Below are 16,077 nucleotides of genomic sequence, written 5' to 3'. Positions count from 1 at the left end.
TCCATCTTTTTAGAATTCAATTAAATGTTAAATATGTTAAGAATATTTTAGAATGCTCAAAGAATGTTCCTTTTGACATGATCTGTCTGATTTAGGTGTGTTCGACCAAGTTTCAGTGATGTTGTTCAAAGAACTTCATCTGTTGGTATTGAGCCCCTTCTGTAAGAAATTGTGTTGACAGTTCTTTAAATCATAATACTTGAGTTAATTATCATGTTTAGAATTGGAAAAAAGGAATATGTGTGTTTCCTATCTTTCTTAACTTTAATCTTTTTTGTTTGCAATGCTTTTAACTTAATTAAGATTTCAATTAATGGTTGATATCAAAATTTGCTCTATTCAGCTGCACCAAAATCTAACTGAGTTTTATACTGTTCTGAAAAAGTTTTATAAACATCTAAGATATTGCAGGACCCACAATTTGAACAGAATGCAGTTGGATTTCTTCAGTTTTTTGTCCAATTCAAGAAACACACTTGTTTCTTTAAAATTCATCATGTTAACAAATTAGTTAAACCAATATTTGATTAACATGAGTTTAAAAATTTAAAAATTAATATTGTATTCATGTTTTTATGACCCTCATCATTCAGAGTGGTGGCATTATTATATTTCATACAAAATGGTAAATCAAAGTCCTCAATAAGCCTGAAATTGTTCACAATGATTTTTTTTTTTTACATACAGTTGAACTTAACATACAGTAAACTTCAGTTGAACTTTACATACAATTGAATTTCAGTTGAACTTTACATATTACAGTTAAACTTCAGTATCCCAGACTTTGGTATCTCAAATACCATGGATATGTCGAAGAGAGTGGAATCTCAGCCACTTTTTCTTTATATATTCAACCCAATTTCCCGAAATCTCAGATAACGATCCTTCATTTTTTTCCCCTCAGCCCTATCAAATTCTAGATAATAATGTTTGGCTGTACAACCTTGAAACACCTCTGTACAAAAGCTTGCTCAAATTGTTTTGGATTGGTTAGGTACATGTACCATTGAGCCCACCTCAAAGCTTAATTATTTCCGCTTTCCTAATCAATTTTCATTAGAATTTTACTGTATAACATTTCTTACTTGTGCCCTTTAAAAGAGCATTGCAATGTATCAACAAAATAAATTCATTTTTAAAAAATTGATAAGACATAAATGTAATTCTCATTTAAAACATCTAATATTTGAATCACTAGGGCTGGGATGATATTCCAGTTGATGTATTCTGATACAAGGGTTTTATGATTCTCATATGGATACATGAGTACCATGGCCGTAGGAACTGGGGGGGGGATGGGGGGGGGCGTGCCCCTCCAATAATTTTGCCGATATATAGATTACTATAGTAAACATAGATAATGTGTGCTTGTGCCCCCTCAATGAAAACGTCTAATGACCTTTTTTTTTTTGCTTGTTAAGGAATTTTGGTAGTTGATCATGTTGATGTTTTTTTTTTTTTTTTTTTTTTTTGCTTGTCAGGAAATTTTTGGTAGTGCCCCCCTCAATGTCAACTGAAAAATGTATGGCTGTGCCCCCCCCAAACTGAAATTGCTTCCTACGGGCCTGAGTACCATGATCATCATGAAGTCATTAACCACTGTTAACAAGGGATCATTTTTGTTGTAAATTTACTCAACCCCATTTATAATTCTCTCACTCCTGCCAATTATTTTGAATGAACTAAATTAAAGTAAAGATTGGGGTGGGTGGGGTGGGTAGGTGTGTGTGTGTATAACCTTCACCCAATGTGATTCTGACAAGTTCAAGGTCACTGTCAGAAAAAGTATAAAATACTTTTCAAGTCTACTACAACTTTTTTATGGAGAAAACATTGGAAGTTCATACTTCGCACAAATTTGTTTATGACCTGAAGGTTTGCCTTGACCTTGAACCAAAATCATTTGATCAAGTTCAAGGTCATTTTAGAAAAATGTTTAATTCCTGTCCTGACTATATCTTGTAATGGAGAACATTTGAGGTTCATACGTCTCACTAATATTGCATATGATCAGAGGGCATGTATTGACCATGATCCAAGGTCATTCCAGCAAGTTCAAAGTTGCTGAGAAGAAAAGTATTTTATCTGTGTCCTGTCTGTAAGTCTTAAAAGGAGGCTAATTAGAAGTTGATAGCTGACACAAAGATTAATTGCTTTAGATTCAAGGTTGTATCATGATTAAACCAAAGGTCATTTTGGCAAGATCAAGGTCACTGGCAGAAAAAAAAAAAATTGTCTGATCTAAAACTTTCTAATGTATAAATACTGGAAATTCATACTTTACACAAATTTTACTTATGTCTTAAAGGTGTTTTTATGACCTGAACCAAAGGTCATTGTGGCAAGTGTAAAAATCATGTTAGTTCTATAATTTTTTAATTGAAAAACATTTGTTGTTCATATTTCACTCAAAGATTACTTATGACCAGAGGAGTTGTTTTTTTTTTTTAACCAAGGTCATTTTGGAAAGTTCAAGTTCACATTTACAAAATTGCAAATGGGCACTTACAGCAGGGGTATTATTTTGTGAGCTATACCATAGTTCCTCTAGTTTAAGTTGAATCCTGTACGTAAGATAAGTCTTTAATATATTCCATTGAGAGGCATAATTAACGCACTAATTCTCTAAATTTTAAAAGGTGATAGCATGTCATAATTTCTTTATATAGTATGCATTCTAGTCAATAATACTAAATAAATGTTGGTAAAGAAATAAAATAAATTTTAATGCAACAATTTAGCAAAACTACGTATTGTGATACAATACTGTAGATTCAAAAATACATACGAGAAATTAATTATCGTGTAATTTTATGAGAAGCACCACTTGTGAAATGAAATTACTCCCTCTTTTTATGGTGCTGAAATGCATGTAAAATCTCTAAATCAAACATCTTCTCACAAATTCTTGTTCTTGCGATTTGACGTCTAAGGGCCATTTCACGATAGAAAGTACTCGCGTAAAATAAGGAATCTACAGTGGTGTATCAGATATATTGAATGATAAACAAGCATTCTGAGAGTATTGCATTAGCAATACTAGTCCCCTACCGGCAAGTGTAATCTGGTTCCCATTAAAAATTGAAAATGCCATAAATTCCGTCAAAAATCAATGAAGCAGAATGAAATGCAAACTTGATCTGTAACTCATCAAGATACACTCATATACCAAAAATCAGATCAATATCTGCAAGCGTTTAGAAGAAAAGTGCGGAAAACCAAGTGGGACAGACTGACAGACAGACAGAGGGACAGACAGACAGACGGACAGACAGACAGACAGACGGACAGACGGACGGACAGACTCGGAGGAAACCTATAGTCCCCTCCGGTTTCACCGGTAGGGGACTAATAAAATGGTTGACCATATGACAAAATGTTTGACAAAATACCAATGATTAAAACATATCAAAATATGTTTTAAAATATAATTTTATATTAATTAAACACTTTTAATTAGGAATCTGCCCACCAACTTTTCCCATGGAAAACAGATTGGGCATAGGTAAAATTTTAACTTTGTGAAGTAAATGTGAGTATTTTGTGTCAAAGTATTTAATCAGGTCAAGCCATATTATCCATATATGTAGGAAACTAATGATTTCTTTGTAAATTCATTACTAACACAAATGTTTTGTCTTATTGTTAAAAACTTTAAATTATAAGTATTACATGTATTTGCTAATTGAAGAAAGGGGAGAAACTTTTAGGAGGCATCTCTACCTTGAATGGAAAAAAAGTACTTGTATCTTGTAAAATGTTAAATAAGTGGAATTTTGTATGCATTAAAATGGTAAAAAGAGCTTTATCGAGTCTAAAAATAGTTGAATGAAGATAAATTTGGGGTGGGGTGGGGTTTAGGGGTTTGGAAGGAGCAGAGGGCCTATTAATTTTTTTTTTGAAGATTAGTAATACAAGGTGCGAGAATTAATCTCTATGATATAGACTTTTAAAATCCAACAAAGTGTAAATTGCTTTTTATATGTAAGAGCTTCATTTTCAATTTTTTTTCTAGTATTTTATTATGATTGTATGGTGGATGCAGAGTATTATCGGTTGCTTGTATATAATATACTGTTGCCATACGAAAATAAAGTTTTAAGAATGATAAGTAATTTATGGTATCTATACAGTGTTGTAGTCTCTATAACTTTGATAAAAACATGTGATTTTGATTCTAAAATCAAGTCATTTTCTTCTTATACATGGCTTACTCATACATTAAATAGATATAATCCATCAACATTATAAAACACGATAAATGCATACACTGTAGTTTTATTTAAATACATGTATAACTTACAGAAGAAGTTTAAAGAAGTTTTTTTTTTTTTTTTTTTTTGTAGCAAATCATGTAGAGCTTTTCTCATAATGCATGCATCTATGAAATGCAAAAAAATAACCTTGCTTAGAATTTTTCCCCCCTAATTTTGTAGAATTTTAACTAAGGAGTAATGTTTATTTATAATTATATTATTATGAATTTGAATTCTTATAATTTATAATACTGTTGCAAAAAATTTAATACATGTATAAATATTTGTTTTTGGGTTGAAATTATTAAATTGGGTAACATATATATCTACACAGGTTTACATACCAAGATAAAAGGTATGAAATAAAAGTTTTGGTGTATATATAGATCATGAATTTCATTCTTGTATTCACCTGCTTTTAAAATCACTTAAACAATTCAGTTATAAATACCTTATGCATAAATTTTTGTTTGCTTGCATCAAATACTGAAAAAAAAAAAAAAAATTAGGCATGAGTAATTTGGACTGCATTGTACTTTTTTTTTTAATATGAAACAATAAAAAAAAAAAAAAAAAAAAAAAAAAAAATTTGAAAACAATTCCTTATACCAAAAATTTTTAATCTACAGGTTTCTAGATTTTCATCTGATACCTGCTAAGTATGATTCTTTTAAAACTTTTAAGTAGTATGATATCAACCATTTCTATAATATCTTTAAACTGCATAGTAAAAACTAAGTTTGCTTGTTTTCAACAATATAAAAAAAAAGCTGATAAAAGCCAATGATTACTACATAGACTGCTAACATAATATGCTTTTTAGATAATCAGTTTTTGTAGAATTGGCTTCACTGTGTGAATGAAATTTTCACTTGGGTAGCATTGGGGAGGGGAGGGGGTGGGGTGGGGAGTGGCATGGGATGTGGTAATGGTTTGATTTGTCTGTCCACAATTTTAACCTTGAATTTAAAGTTTTTAACTATCTATGAAAAAGAGAGACTGTATTTGGTGGAAGTCAATGCTTTATTAGAGGTTTAGGGGTAAACTGGAGAAAGGGTTCTAAGATCAGGAAGAAATTTTACATCACTGGAATTAACCATTGTTTGTGTTGTGTTATAAACAGTATTAACTAGATTGATGCTTAATTAGCTGCTGTATATATATATTTTTTTTTTACATAAATTTGGAATTAACAAAGTAATTAAAAGTATTTATTGTTATATAGTTTCTTCATGATTAATTTGAGCTTCTGAAAACTGAATATTTTAATTTGTTAAAATTTGATTTAATTAATTCAATAAATTTTTAATAAAATTTAGTTTGTTCAGAGTAGCTTATTATGAGCATAAATATTATAAAACATAGAAGTGATCCAATATTTAACAATTTGATGCCCTGGAAAAGTAACTATGTATCAATGGCCAGCCATTAGAAAGAGGAAATTTTAAGCAAACTACTTAAATTATACATTAAGTCAAAATAGAATGCATTCATGTAAAAATTTAAACCAGGTGGCTTATAAAATTCATGTATGTTCTATTCTTACAAGACAATCACGATAAAATACATTATTAATGTAAAACAATTTTATGAACATTTTTTAATATTTCCTTATGGTTCCTTATGGATAGGATTCCCAGAAAAAATGCTGATTTGTTTTATAAAAAATGCTTCAAAAATTATGTAAAAAAATGCATGGTTAATGATAATAGTTACTTCTAGTTTGTTTGATATACTAAATACATACTGTTCATTTGTGCAAGTTTTTTCTGTTACAGTAACTAAAACAGTATTTTTTCGTCACATTTTTAGCATGGTTGAAGTGCATGGTTTGAGTGCATGCTTTATGAATTATATATTTTGTTTATAGTCAGAGTCTTTCAAGCAAACTTTTTTCTTTTCTATTTATAAAGGGTTTATTTAACTTTTAAAAGATTTATTTATATGTATGATTATTAAAAACTATTAACAAGTAGGTAATTGGTGGTTAAAAAAATATGCTGAGGTAACAATATTTAATATTGAAAATAAATAAAACAATGTACATCTATATTTGTAGGCATTCTATGTCAGGGGCCAGTAATCTTGATAGCAGGGGGAGGCGACTTAGCTACCACCCCAAGGACTTCTCTGTAGCCACCCCCGAGGAATTTGTCAAGAGGTTCGGAGGAAATAAAGTCATCAACAAAGTAAGCCTAGGTTCTGTAAAATGGAAAGCTGATGTAAAGTTACACGATTTGTCAAGAATGTTACATATACATGTATGGTACGATCTGTACTCATTCATTATAAGACCACATTGTATAAGGTACAGGCCCAGGAGCTGTTTGCCTCTGAGTAAAAAGTGGTTCTCTGTTATTTGCTACTGAAGGATAGGATAGAGAACAAAGATTTTGTCATACTGTGTAAACTGTAGATCAAATATTGACACTTTATTTTAGCCAGGTAGTCATTTACTTTTTATAAATTTTCACAAATTTTTTTTTTTGCTCTATATTAAAATGTTTAAGAATACAAATACATGTATGTTTATGCAAGAATAAAATTTTAGTGAGCAGACTGTCTTGCGATAAATGGATAATTACTTCATGGCTGTGTTTATGGTCAGTAAAAAGGATAAACAGTTAAATCTTAGTATCTTGAATTAAAAAGGACTGACCAAAAAAAAAAAAAAAAAAAAAAAAAAAAAAAAAAAAAAAAACTTAGAGATACTGGGATGAACAAGTATTCAAGATAACATTGAACTATAGTTTGAGACTGTGAATCCTATTCCACTTATTGTTTAAATAAAACAACTGTTTTAAGACTGTGTCAGAATATTGTTGCATAGGGAGAAAAGCTTTTTTGATAATAATTTTTTTTTCTGAATAATGTAGGTGCTGATAGCTAACAATGGAATCGCGGCTGTTAAGTGTATGCGGTCAGTCAGAAGATGGGCCTATGAGATGTTCAGGAATGAGCGAGCCATTAGATTTGTTGTCATGGTTACACCAGAGGATCTCAAAGCTAATGCAGGTCTGTTTTGCAAACATACAGTCTATAGCCATCACAATTTTTTCTCACCTTCATGAACTTAATGAAAAAAAAAAACACCACTATACTTACAGCAATTGAGAATAATTTATTTAATGTATATTTCAATACAAACATGATAAAAATAATTATTTGATTGTCAAAACTATTTCAAAAGTTACTTTCATATGAAATTTTCACACAATTTTGTTCTCAGTTTATTGACTTGAGGCCAGGTCATAGGAGACTAGTTTCAGAATACATGTATTCTTTTTCAAGTTTGAACTTTAAAGGAATTTTTTGGTGAAATTTTCATCTGTTGACTTCAGAATACATCCGATTAGCGGACCAGTATGTCCCAGTACAGGGGGGTACAAACAACAATAATTATGCCAATGTAGAACTTATACTGGATATAGCCAAGAGGACTCAAGTACAGGTAATATTATAACCTAGCCAATGTAGAACTTATCCTGGATATAGCCAAGAGGACTCAAGTACAGGTAATATTATAACCTATCCAATGTAGAACTTATACTGGATATAGCCAAGAGGACTCAAGTACAGGTAATATTATAACCTATCCAATGTAGAAATACTGGATATAGCCAAGAGGACTCAAGTACAGGTAATATTATAACCTAGCCAATGTAGAACTTATACTGGATACAGCCAAGAGGACTCAAGTACAGGCAATATTATAACCTAGCCAATGTAGAAATACTGGATATAGCCAAGAGGACTCAAGTGCAGGTAATATTATAACCTAGCCAATGTAGAACTTGTACTGGATATAGCCAAGAGGACTCAAGTACAGGTAATATTATAACCTAGCCTATGTAGAACTTATCCTGGATATAGCCAAGAGGACTCAAGTACAGGTAATATTATAACCTAGCCAATGTAGAACTTATCCTGGATATAGCCAAGAGGACTCAAGTACAGGTAATATTATAACCTAGCCAATGTAGAAATACTGGATATAGCCAAGAGGACACAAGTACAGGTAATATTATAACCTAGCCAATGTAGAACTTATCCTGGATATAGCCAAGAGGACACAAGTACAGGTAATATTATAACCTAGCCTATGTAGAACTTATCCTGGATATAGCCAAGAGGACTCAAGTACAGGTAATATTATAACCTAGCCAATGTAGAAATACTGGATATAGCCAAGAGGACTCAAGTACAGGTAATATTTTTACCTAGTTTGTGATTAGGTCACATTTAAGAGATTCTTATTTATAAGGTGCATGTATTAAGTATGTATAAATACATTGTGGTTCATGAATGTAGATGGCTTTGTCCTGACTTGTTTTGTTGAATATCTGTAAAATTAGAATCAGAAAATAATGAATTTGAAATGTTTAATGTAACTTAAGCATAAATATTACATGTAGTGTGTTCCCCACCCCAGTAATGAATTGTTAAGACATTAAAACTAATCAGATTGTTGATTATTGGTGTTTTGCTTTTAAAATAAGATGACTCAAAGCATACATGTAAAATTGAGCTTGTTTGTTTTACAGGCTGTTTGGGCTGGCTGGGGCCATGCCTCTGAGAATCCCAAGTTACCAGAACTTCTCCATAAAAATGGAATAATATTTATTGGTAAGTTGATAAATTTAAAGAGACACTATTGTCAGATATCAAAGTTTGTATCATGTATTTTTGTGGGAAATAATGTATTTTGTAAAGAATAAATTTTTTATTAACATATAAAATCATATTTGTATGGTGCATCATCTTTGCTTAACTTATTTCACATAAGGTGTAAAGTCTGTACTTGTTTTTTTTCCAACAGGTCCACCAGAGGGAGCAATGTGGGCCCTGGGAGACAAGATTGCCTCCTCTATTGTAGCCCAGACTGCTAAAGTCCCAACTATGCCATGGAGTGGATCAGGTACATTATACCATAGCTCAATATTCACTAATGATTTTAAATAATCATTAAAGTGATAACATTTTCAAAGACAGTATTATAAAAAAAATTAGGAATATTGAAATATTTGAAATATCAATAAAATCACTGACAGTAATTTTAGTTGTTGTCATGGTTTGAAGAGACCCATGAATTCATGTCATTCATGAAATGTTAAAATTTAAAGCAATAGTATGATCATGTTCATCTCTTCAACCACAAAACCAAATCCCCATGAACCAGTCTTTCTTCCTCAAACCACGAAAATTTCAACCCCCCCCCCCCCCCCCCACCACAAAAATAACTTTAGAACTTTTTTTGCCAGGCCTGACCCTGAACTACTCCAAGAGTGACAACAAGCCTGTGAATGTGCCCACAGACCTTTACAGGAAGGGGTGTGTCGTGGATGTAGATGAGGGTCTGAAGTCAGCCAACAAGATCGGGTTCCCCGTGATGATCAAAGCCTCAGAGGGAGGGGGAGGGAAAGGGATCAGGAAGGCAGAAAACGCTGACGACTTCCCCAATCTCTTCAGACAGGTATGAAATAGAAAAAAAAATATTGTCATGAAATGTAAGTAGATAAAAAACGGTGAGAAATTTTTATAATTGTGAGTAAAGGTTACATAGAGGTATTTAACATATTTGATTTTCAAAATGGAATTTTGACATTATTAACATATAACAGTTACTGTAAACCAACAATTATTCGCGTCATCTTTTATTCGTGATTTGGCAGTTTGAAATCAATCTGTGAAAATTAGTTTTGGTGATCTAAGAAACATTTTCTACAAATACGGAGCAAAATAATTGGTTCGTGGTGATAAATATTTGCGAGTTAAAGAGGGTCGCGAAACTCGCAGATATTTATCGCACCTGAATAATGGTTGGTATACAGTATCAAATTTGATTCATAGCTCTTATTAGAAAATTCTTCGATAATGATGGCTCTTAAAGAAAAATCTGTGTTCTATATATATAGGTACAGGCTGAGGTCCCGGGGTCTCCTATCTTTATTATGAAGCTGGCCACACATGCCCGACACTTGGAGGTCCAGATCCTGGCTGATAACTATGGTAATGCCATCTCCCTGTTCGGGAGGGACTGCTCCATCCAGAGGAGACATCAGAAGATCATTGAAGAGGCACCGGCCTCCATTGCCAAACCAGAGGTGTTTGAAAAGATGGAACAGGTAATCAGAATTTCGGGGTAATTGTTGTAAAAAGAATCTTTTTTTCTCATCTTTCTCTTAATACTACCTTTGTAAAGTCTTCTCAGACTTTGTTCACCAGAAACAATGTTAAACATTTTTATGTAAACAATGAAAATTGAATTGTTTAGTCTATTATACAATGCTCTGTAGTTGAATGTAATGTTGTACCTTTATTTCCTATGATTTTAATTCAAAATCGTTATATCTTTATTTTATGTGACTAATTAAATAGGATTTAAATACTGACACCTACCTCAAAGCAGAAATCTCTTCTTTCTGTTTTAAACCTCACCTTGACTCACTTTGAAAGTCAAAATCATCCAAAAAATTTTGTATTAGTCATAAAAAGTTCAAATTATAGCTACAATGTATTAATTTATTATTATAATTCTCTCCAGGCTGCGGTGACACTAGCTAAGATGGTGAGATATGTCAGTGCTGGTACGGTGGAGTATCTGTATAACGAGGAGACGGAGACCTTCCACTTCCTGGAGCTTAATCCACGTCTACAGGTGGAACATCCGTGTACAGAAATGGTGGCAGACATCAACCTCCCAGCCGCTCAGTTACAGGTAAAAGAAGAATGTAGAACAACAAAATTGTCTTGGATATTCAAATTTTTGCAGCTGTAGCAGATGCAAGGGTTTATAAAGATTAGAAAATAGATTTCCTTTGAAAATTCATCTATTGAATTATTGTCTTGAGGCAAATTGTCTCTCCAAAAAAAAATAAAAAAAAAATATGTGTACATGTATAGCTGCATGTTTGTTTCATTTAAATTTAAAATTGATTGTTCACTTTAATTTTAGAATTGAGACTGTAGTATTTTTTTCCCAGATATTTATTGGGGAGGAAGAAAATATTGTATGCAACTTGTGCACAAATATAGTTACATACAGTATTTGTATGTTGAATATTCCATCTTTTACAGATTGCAATGGGTTTGCCCCTGTACCGATTGAAGGACATCAGACAGTTATATGAGGTGGATACTTGGGGGGACAGCCCTATTGACTTCTCTAATCCCTCCATACACCCCAGACCTAGGGGTCATGTTATAGCAGCCAGAATAACCAGTGAAAACCCGGATGAAGTAAGATTAAACAACAAATAGACATGATAAAATATGACAGTAAAACGAAAATAATTGCAGAAAGCATTGTCATAGAGGTGATCTAGTTGTATAATTGCTGTATTTAAATGTTTTTTTTCCATAGGGATTTAAGCCTAGTTCTGGGACTGTCCAGGAGTTGAATTTCCGCAGCAGTAAGAATGTGTGGGGGTACTTCAGTGTGTCTGCCACTGGAGGCTTACATGAGTATGCTGACTCCCAGTTTGGACACTGCTTCTCCTGGGGAGAGAACCGTGAGGATGCCAGAGAGTGAGTGTGGGGGTAGGGTTGGGGGGATAGGGGAATTTGTGATAATGCCTGGTATCATGATATTTTGTGTTTGCTAAAAAAATGTTTCAAATTGATTGCATTTGTTCTGAGTAAAAAGAATCAATTTATAATACATTCATTTTCTCCAACCATTTAAGGTTCCCCCAACTTATTATATCTAAAATAATTAATATGGGAATTTTGATTTAGATGAAAAATGAACAGTAAAGGTTTTAAAGAACAGAAAATCTTTGGAAGGAAACATTCTGTACCTCATTTCAAATGAATTACAGGAATTTAGTGGTGGCATTGAAGGAGCTCTCGATCCGTGGAGACTTCCGCACAACAGTGGAATACCTCATCAAACTCTTCGAAACAGAGGAATACCAGAACAACAAGATAACGACAGGCTGGCTGGACAAACTGATATCTGAGAATGTTCAGGCAGAGAAGCCAGACGTCATGCTGGGGGTGATATCCGGAGCGCTCCACATTGGAGACCACCAGATCCAGGAGTGTTTCCAGATGTTCCAGACTTCCCTGGAGCGGGGACAGATCCTGCCAGCCACATCACTGAAAAATCATGTGGATGTGGAGTTTATAAGTGAAGGGATCAAGTATAATGTCAAGGTGATCATAATAATAATAGAAACAGGACGTATTTGAAGGTTATGAGTAAAAATTTTTTTTAGAGTTGAATGAGAATTTATGGCATGTCATGAATGTTAGGTTATACATGGATCAATTTTGAAAAGGAAAAAGAAAATATTGTGCATCAAACAATTTCAGAATTAAATGCGTGTGTAATATAATGCCTTTGACAATTTTTTTTAAAAACCAGTGAATACAGTTTTGTTGTGTTGTTTCCTAGGTGGTGAAGACGGGGCCAAACAATTACTTTATTTGTATGAATGACTCCATGCTGGAAGTGGAGGCCCACAGGTAATTTAGAGATCAGGCCTTGAGACCATAAGCTGAGAACAGACTTACGTCGAAACTTTTATTGTGAATATCTTGAGTTTTATTTAACATATGTACTTAAAATATGCAGGTTTGTAAAATATTCTAATTTAAACATAAGTTAAAAATTTTGTTTTGTTATGAAAATTATTTCAAAAGTAATTTGAAATTTTGACTTTAGTCTATTCTCAGTTTATGGTCTTAGGGCCTGTTTGATTATTCAAATTACAAATCTAGTGTGACATTTCAACAAATGAAATAAAGGATAATGTACATGTAATTAAGAAAAAAATCATCTTGTTAAGTTAACAAAGACAATTATTCATAATATTAACATTTTATACTTTATAATTTGTTTTAAGGCTAAGTGATGGTGGCTTGTTGATCTCGTTTGATGGAGCCAGCTTCACTACGTACATGAAGGACCAAGTGAGCAGCTACAGGATTACTATAGGAAACAAAACCTGTGTCCTACATAAAGAGAACGACCCTACCAAACTCAGGTATTTTATGAACTGTGTAAAGGGAGAGAACTCTGAAAGAAAAAAATTTAATCTAAAATCAAATATATCCAAAGAACTTATCATGCTTTAGTTAAGGAATATAACATCACAAAAGCTGATATTTATTTTATAGAAAAAATTTTAATTAATATATTAAAGATAATTTAATATACAAGGTTATTTTTGCTGTATTATGCTCTCAAACAATTTGCTCCATTTTAAATTCACTCAGACATTTTTGTGTTCAAAGAGAGATAACTTTTAAATTTGTAATCATCCTACCCACAGCTCAGGAAGGCAAAATAAAATGTGGGCAAAAATTTCCTTGTTTTCTTATTTCTCTTGCATATTTCTTAATGCTTTAAAAATTAATATGTCCTTTTATTATAAAGGTCTCCCTCTGCTGGTAAGCTGTTGAATTACATGATAGATGATGGTGGTCATGTGTTTGCGGGGGATGTGTACGCAGAGATAGAGGTCATGAAGATGGTCATGGAACTAAGGGTCACAGAAAATGGATGGTAAAGGATTGGAAAAGCAAATTTTTTTTTTAATTTTGAATTAAGGGGCTTTGTTTTTAATGATTTAACCAGAAATGATGAATGAAATGAAAAAAAAGAGATTGAAAATCTAAAAAATTGAAGTTGATATGATTGAATAATTTAATGTCATTTATCTCCTTGGATTTGTGGCTTTATAAAGGTTTACTTTTCCAACATTCTGATTTATCAAATCTTGCTTTTCCTTGGAAGGTAAGGTATATAAGTTTCACAATTTTTACACAACTTTCTCTGTGTTTCAGTGTTCATTATGTAAAGAGGCCTGGAGCAGTATTGGAGGGGGGCAGTATTGTAGCCAACCTTGACCTGGATGACCCCAGTCGTGTCCAGCAGGCCCAGAGCTTCAAAGGGAAACTCCCCCAGCCTCAGGCCCCTCCCACACATGGGGAGAAACTCCACCAGATCTTCCAGAGCACTAGGGCAGAGCTGGAGAATATTCTGGCCGGGTACACACTGCCAGATCCTTACTTTAAACCTAAACTACAGACCTCTATAGAGAGACTGATGAAGTGTCTGAGGGATCCATCACTACCTCTACTGGAGCTGCAGGTAACAATACAGAATTTGGAAAATGAGAACTGGCAGTAAACTTAAAATTTAAGTTGAATGAAAAATTATACCATTTTGAATATCATTATGATATCAACTTGATATGATTCACTTATGGGGACTGTTAAAGATCCATATATATTCAAATTTACCTTTCTTTCTAATATTAGTCCTTGGAAGTTGTTAAAAAAAATCAATATTTACATGTACTGGTAAATTTCACTCTGTTGTGAATTGGATTTCCATGTAATAGATGATGGTTTGTTTTTACTTATAAGTATTTTCTAACACTAAGTATAATTGTGTTTCTCAGCTTGAAATTTGTGGCTGGTGTGAGTGACAACAATAATTTTATTTGTCAGGATCTTGTTGCCATGATATCTGGGAGAATTCCTCCACAAGTGGAGAAAGCCATCAAAAAGCAGCTTCAGTCATACTCCAGTAACATCACTTCTGTACTTAGTCAGTTCCCAAGTCAACAGGTAAAATCCAATAACATAGACTCTGTAAAAATTTAAGGGGGAGTATGCTTGCCATTTTTTTTTCTAGATGTTTAAAGAATGACAACTTTTAATAGAATCACCTGCGATAAAAATATTTAGGTTGGACAAAGTTTATGAACTAAATGCATTAAGTTAACCAAGAATTTAAAACTTCTAACTAAAATTGACCACAGGGTCAGATGAAAACAGAGAAAGCACAGAGATTCAGTATGTGTTTTTATGCACATGTATCTGAATTATTTAGTTGTTGAAATGTTAATATGTTGATATTCAAAATACATGTACTTGTATACATAGCCTGGATAAAGTGTTTTAACATTCAAAATATTTAGGAAGGGAGGGATATAGTTTTTTTTCTAATCAGTGAAAGATAGAGTCGTGTATTTTGTCACTAAATTAAGGTTTGCTCATGTACTTTCATTTTAGATTGCGAATGTGATAGACAGCCATGCTGCCACACTTACAAGAAGAACAGAGAGAGAAAACTTCTTCATGACAACACAGGGCATAGTTCAACTAGTTCAGAGGTTAGAGGTCAAAGGGTTTTACTGACCTTTAGTAATCTCAATTGTCTAAATATCTTCAAAGCATATCAGAGAGGGTATATTTTCTTCGACAAGCATGCATATCAATGAAACCATATCAGATTCATAAAGAAACCATTACTTGAATGTGTCTTCCATTTGCATGACAGTTCTATCATAAAGCTTAATGGAATGTATTTTGTACATGTTCTTTGTGTAATGCATGTGACATTTTCTTTTGACAGTGGATCTAAGGGGTAATGCTAGTGGGTTGTGAGTAGATTGAATTGCAAGGTTTTAAGATTTCTGGACACCCTTTCAACTTTTTCACAATCAGAACAGATATACTTTTAGTACAGTACATGCACATTCCTGAATTTTCTTTTCATTTTGTTAATGAAATAGTCAGATACATTATGCACGCCTCTAAACTTGAAAACGAGGGAATTTTATTTGAAAATCCAAGAAACATCATCCTAATTGATGCTTCATTTATATCAAAATAGTTTTCCAATGCATTCAAACTATTATCAGTTTCCAGGTTCATAGTAAACATTTTGATTAATAAATGGGAGGAAGCCCGTACTGAGATTAATAATCTTGAAAACTTGTATGGAACTGTTTTGCACTCTTCATAGACCTTCTGGCATTAACCCCATTTCTATTCTTTTTGTTACCACAGCCTAAATGTTCTG

The 16,077-nt window shown here is 32.7% G+C and overlaps 1 protein-coding gene across 13 annotated transcripts in view; it reads left to right on the top strand.

Moving 5' to 3' along the window:
* LOC133200579 (acetyl-CoA carboxylase-like) overlaps positions 1–16,077 on the top strand; it is a 42,982-nt gene that overhangs the window by 9,483 nt on the left and 17,422 nt on the right. For 2 of the 13 annotated variants that reach the window (XM_061336358.1, XM_061336360.1), the window contains exons 3-22: positions 3,461–3,505; positions 4,591–4,611; positions 4,886–4,915; positions 6,316–6,445; positions 7,133–7,271; positions 7,598–7,707; positions 8,801–8,882; positions 9,076–9,174; positions 9,518–9,729; positions 10,172–10,381; positions 10,801–10,974; positions 11,334–11,495; positions 11,620–11,783; positions 12,077–12,413; positions 12,655–12,725; positions 13,106–13,246; positions 13,639–13,767; positions 14,049–14,355; positions 14,718–14,837; positions 15,285–15,385. In XM_061336358.1, the coding sequence (XP_061192342.1) occupies positions 3,461–3,505; positions 4,591–4,611; positions 4,886–4,915; positions 6,316–6,445; positions 7,133–7,271; positions 7,598–7,707; positions 8,801–8,882; positions 9,076–9,174; positions 9,518–9,729; positions 10,172–10,381; positions 10,801–10,974; positions 11,334–11,495; positions 11,620–11,783; positions 12,077–12,413; positions 12,655–12,725; positions 13,106–13,246; positions 13,639–13,767; positions 14,049–14,355; positions 14,718–14,837; positions 15,285–15,385 (2,784 nt within the window). Of the gene's footprint in view, positions 1–3,460; positions 3,506–4,590; positions 4,612–4,885; positions 4,916–6,315; positions 6,446–7,132; positions 7,272–7,597; positions 7,708–7,795; positions 7,836–7,996; positions 8,022–8,163; positions 8,214–8,364; positions 8,403–8,444; positions 8,464–8,800; positions 8,883–9,075; positions 9,175–9,517; positions 9,730–10,171; positions 10,382–10,800; positions 10,975–11,333; positions 11,496–11,619; positions 11,784–12,076; positions 12,414–12,654; positions 12,726–13,105; positions 13,247–13,638; positions 13,768–14,048; positions 14,356–14,717; positions 14,838–15,284; positions 15,386–16,077 lie in introns of those variants that run through there. The other 11 variants (XM_061336361.1, XM_061336359.1, XM_061336363.1 and 8 more) reach the window with 11 other exon arrangements.

Source organism: Saccostrea echinata, unplaced genomic scaffold (genome assembly GCF_033153115.1).
Source record: "Saccostrea echinata isolate AGI-Se365-2 ecotype Australia unplaced genomic scaffold, CSIRO_AGI_Sech_v1 ptg000040l, whole genome shotgun sequence".
NCBI lineage: Eukaryota > Metazoa > Mollusca > Bivalvia > Ostreida > Ostreidae > Saccostrea > Saccostrea echinata.
This window is presented reverse-complemented; position numbering and strand designations above follow the sequence as displayed.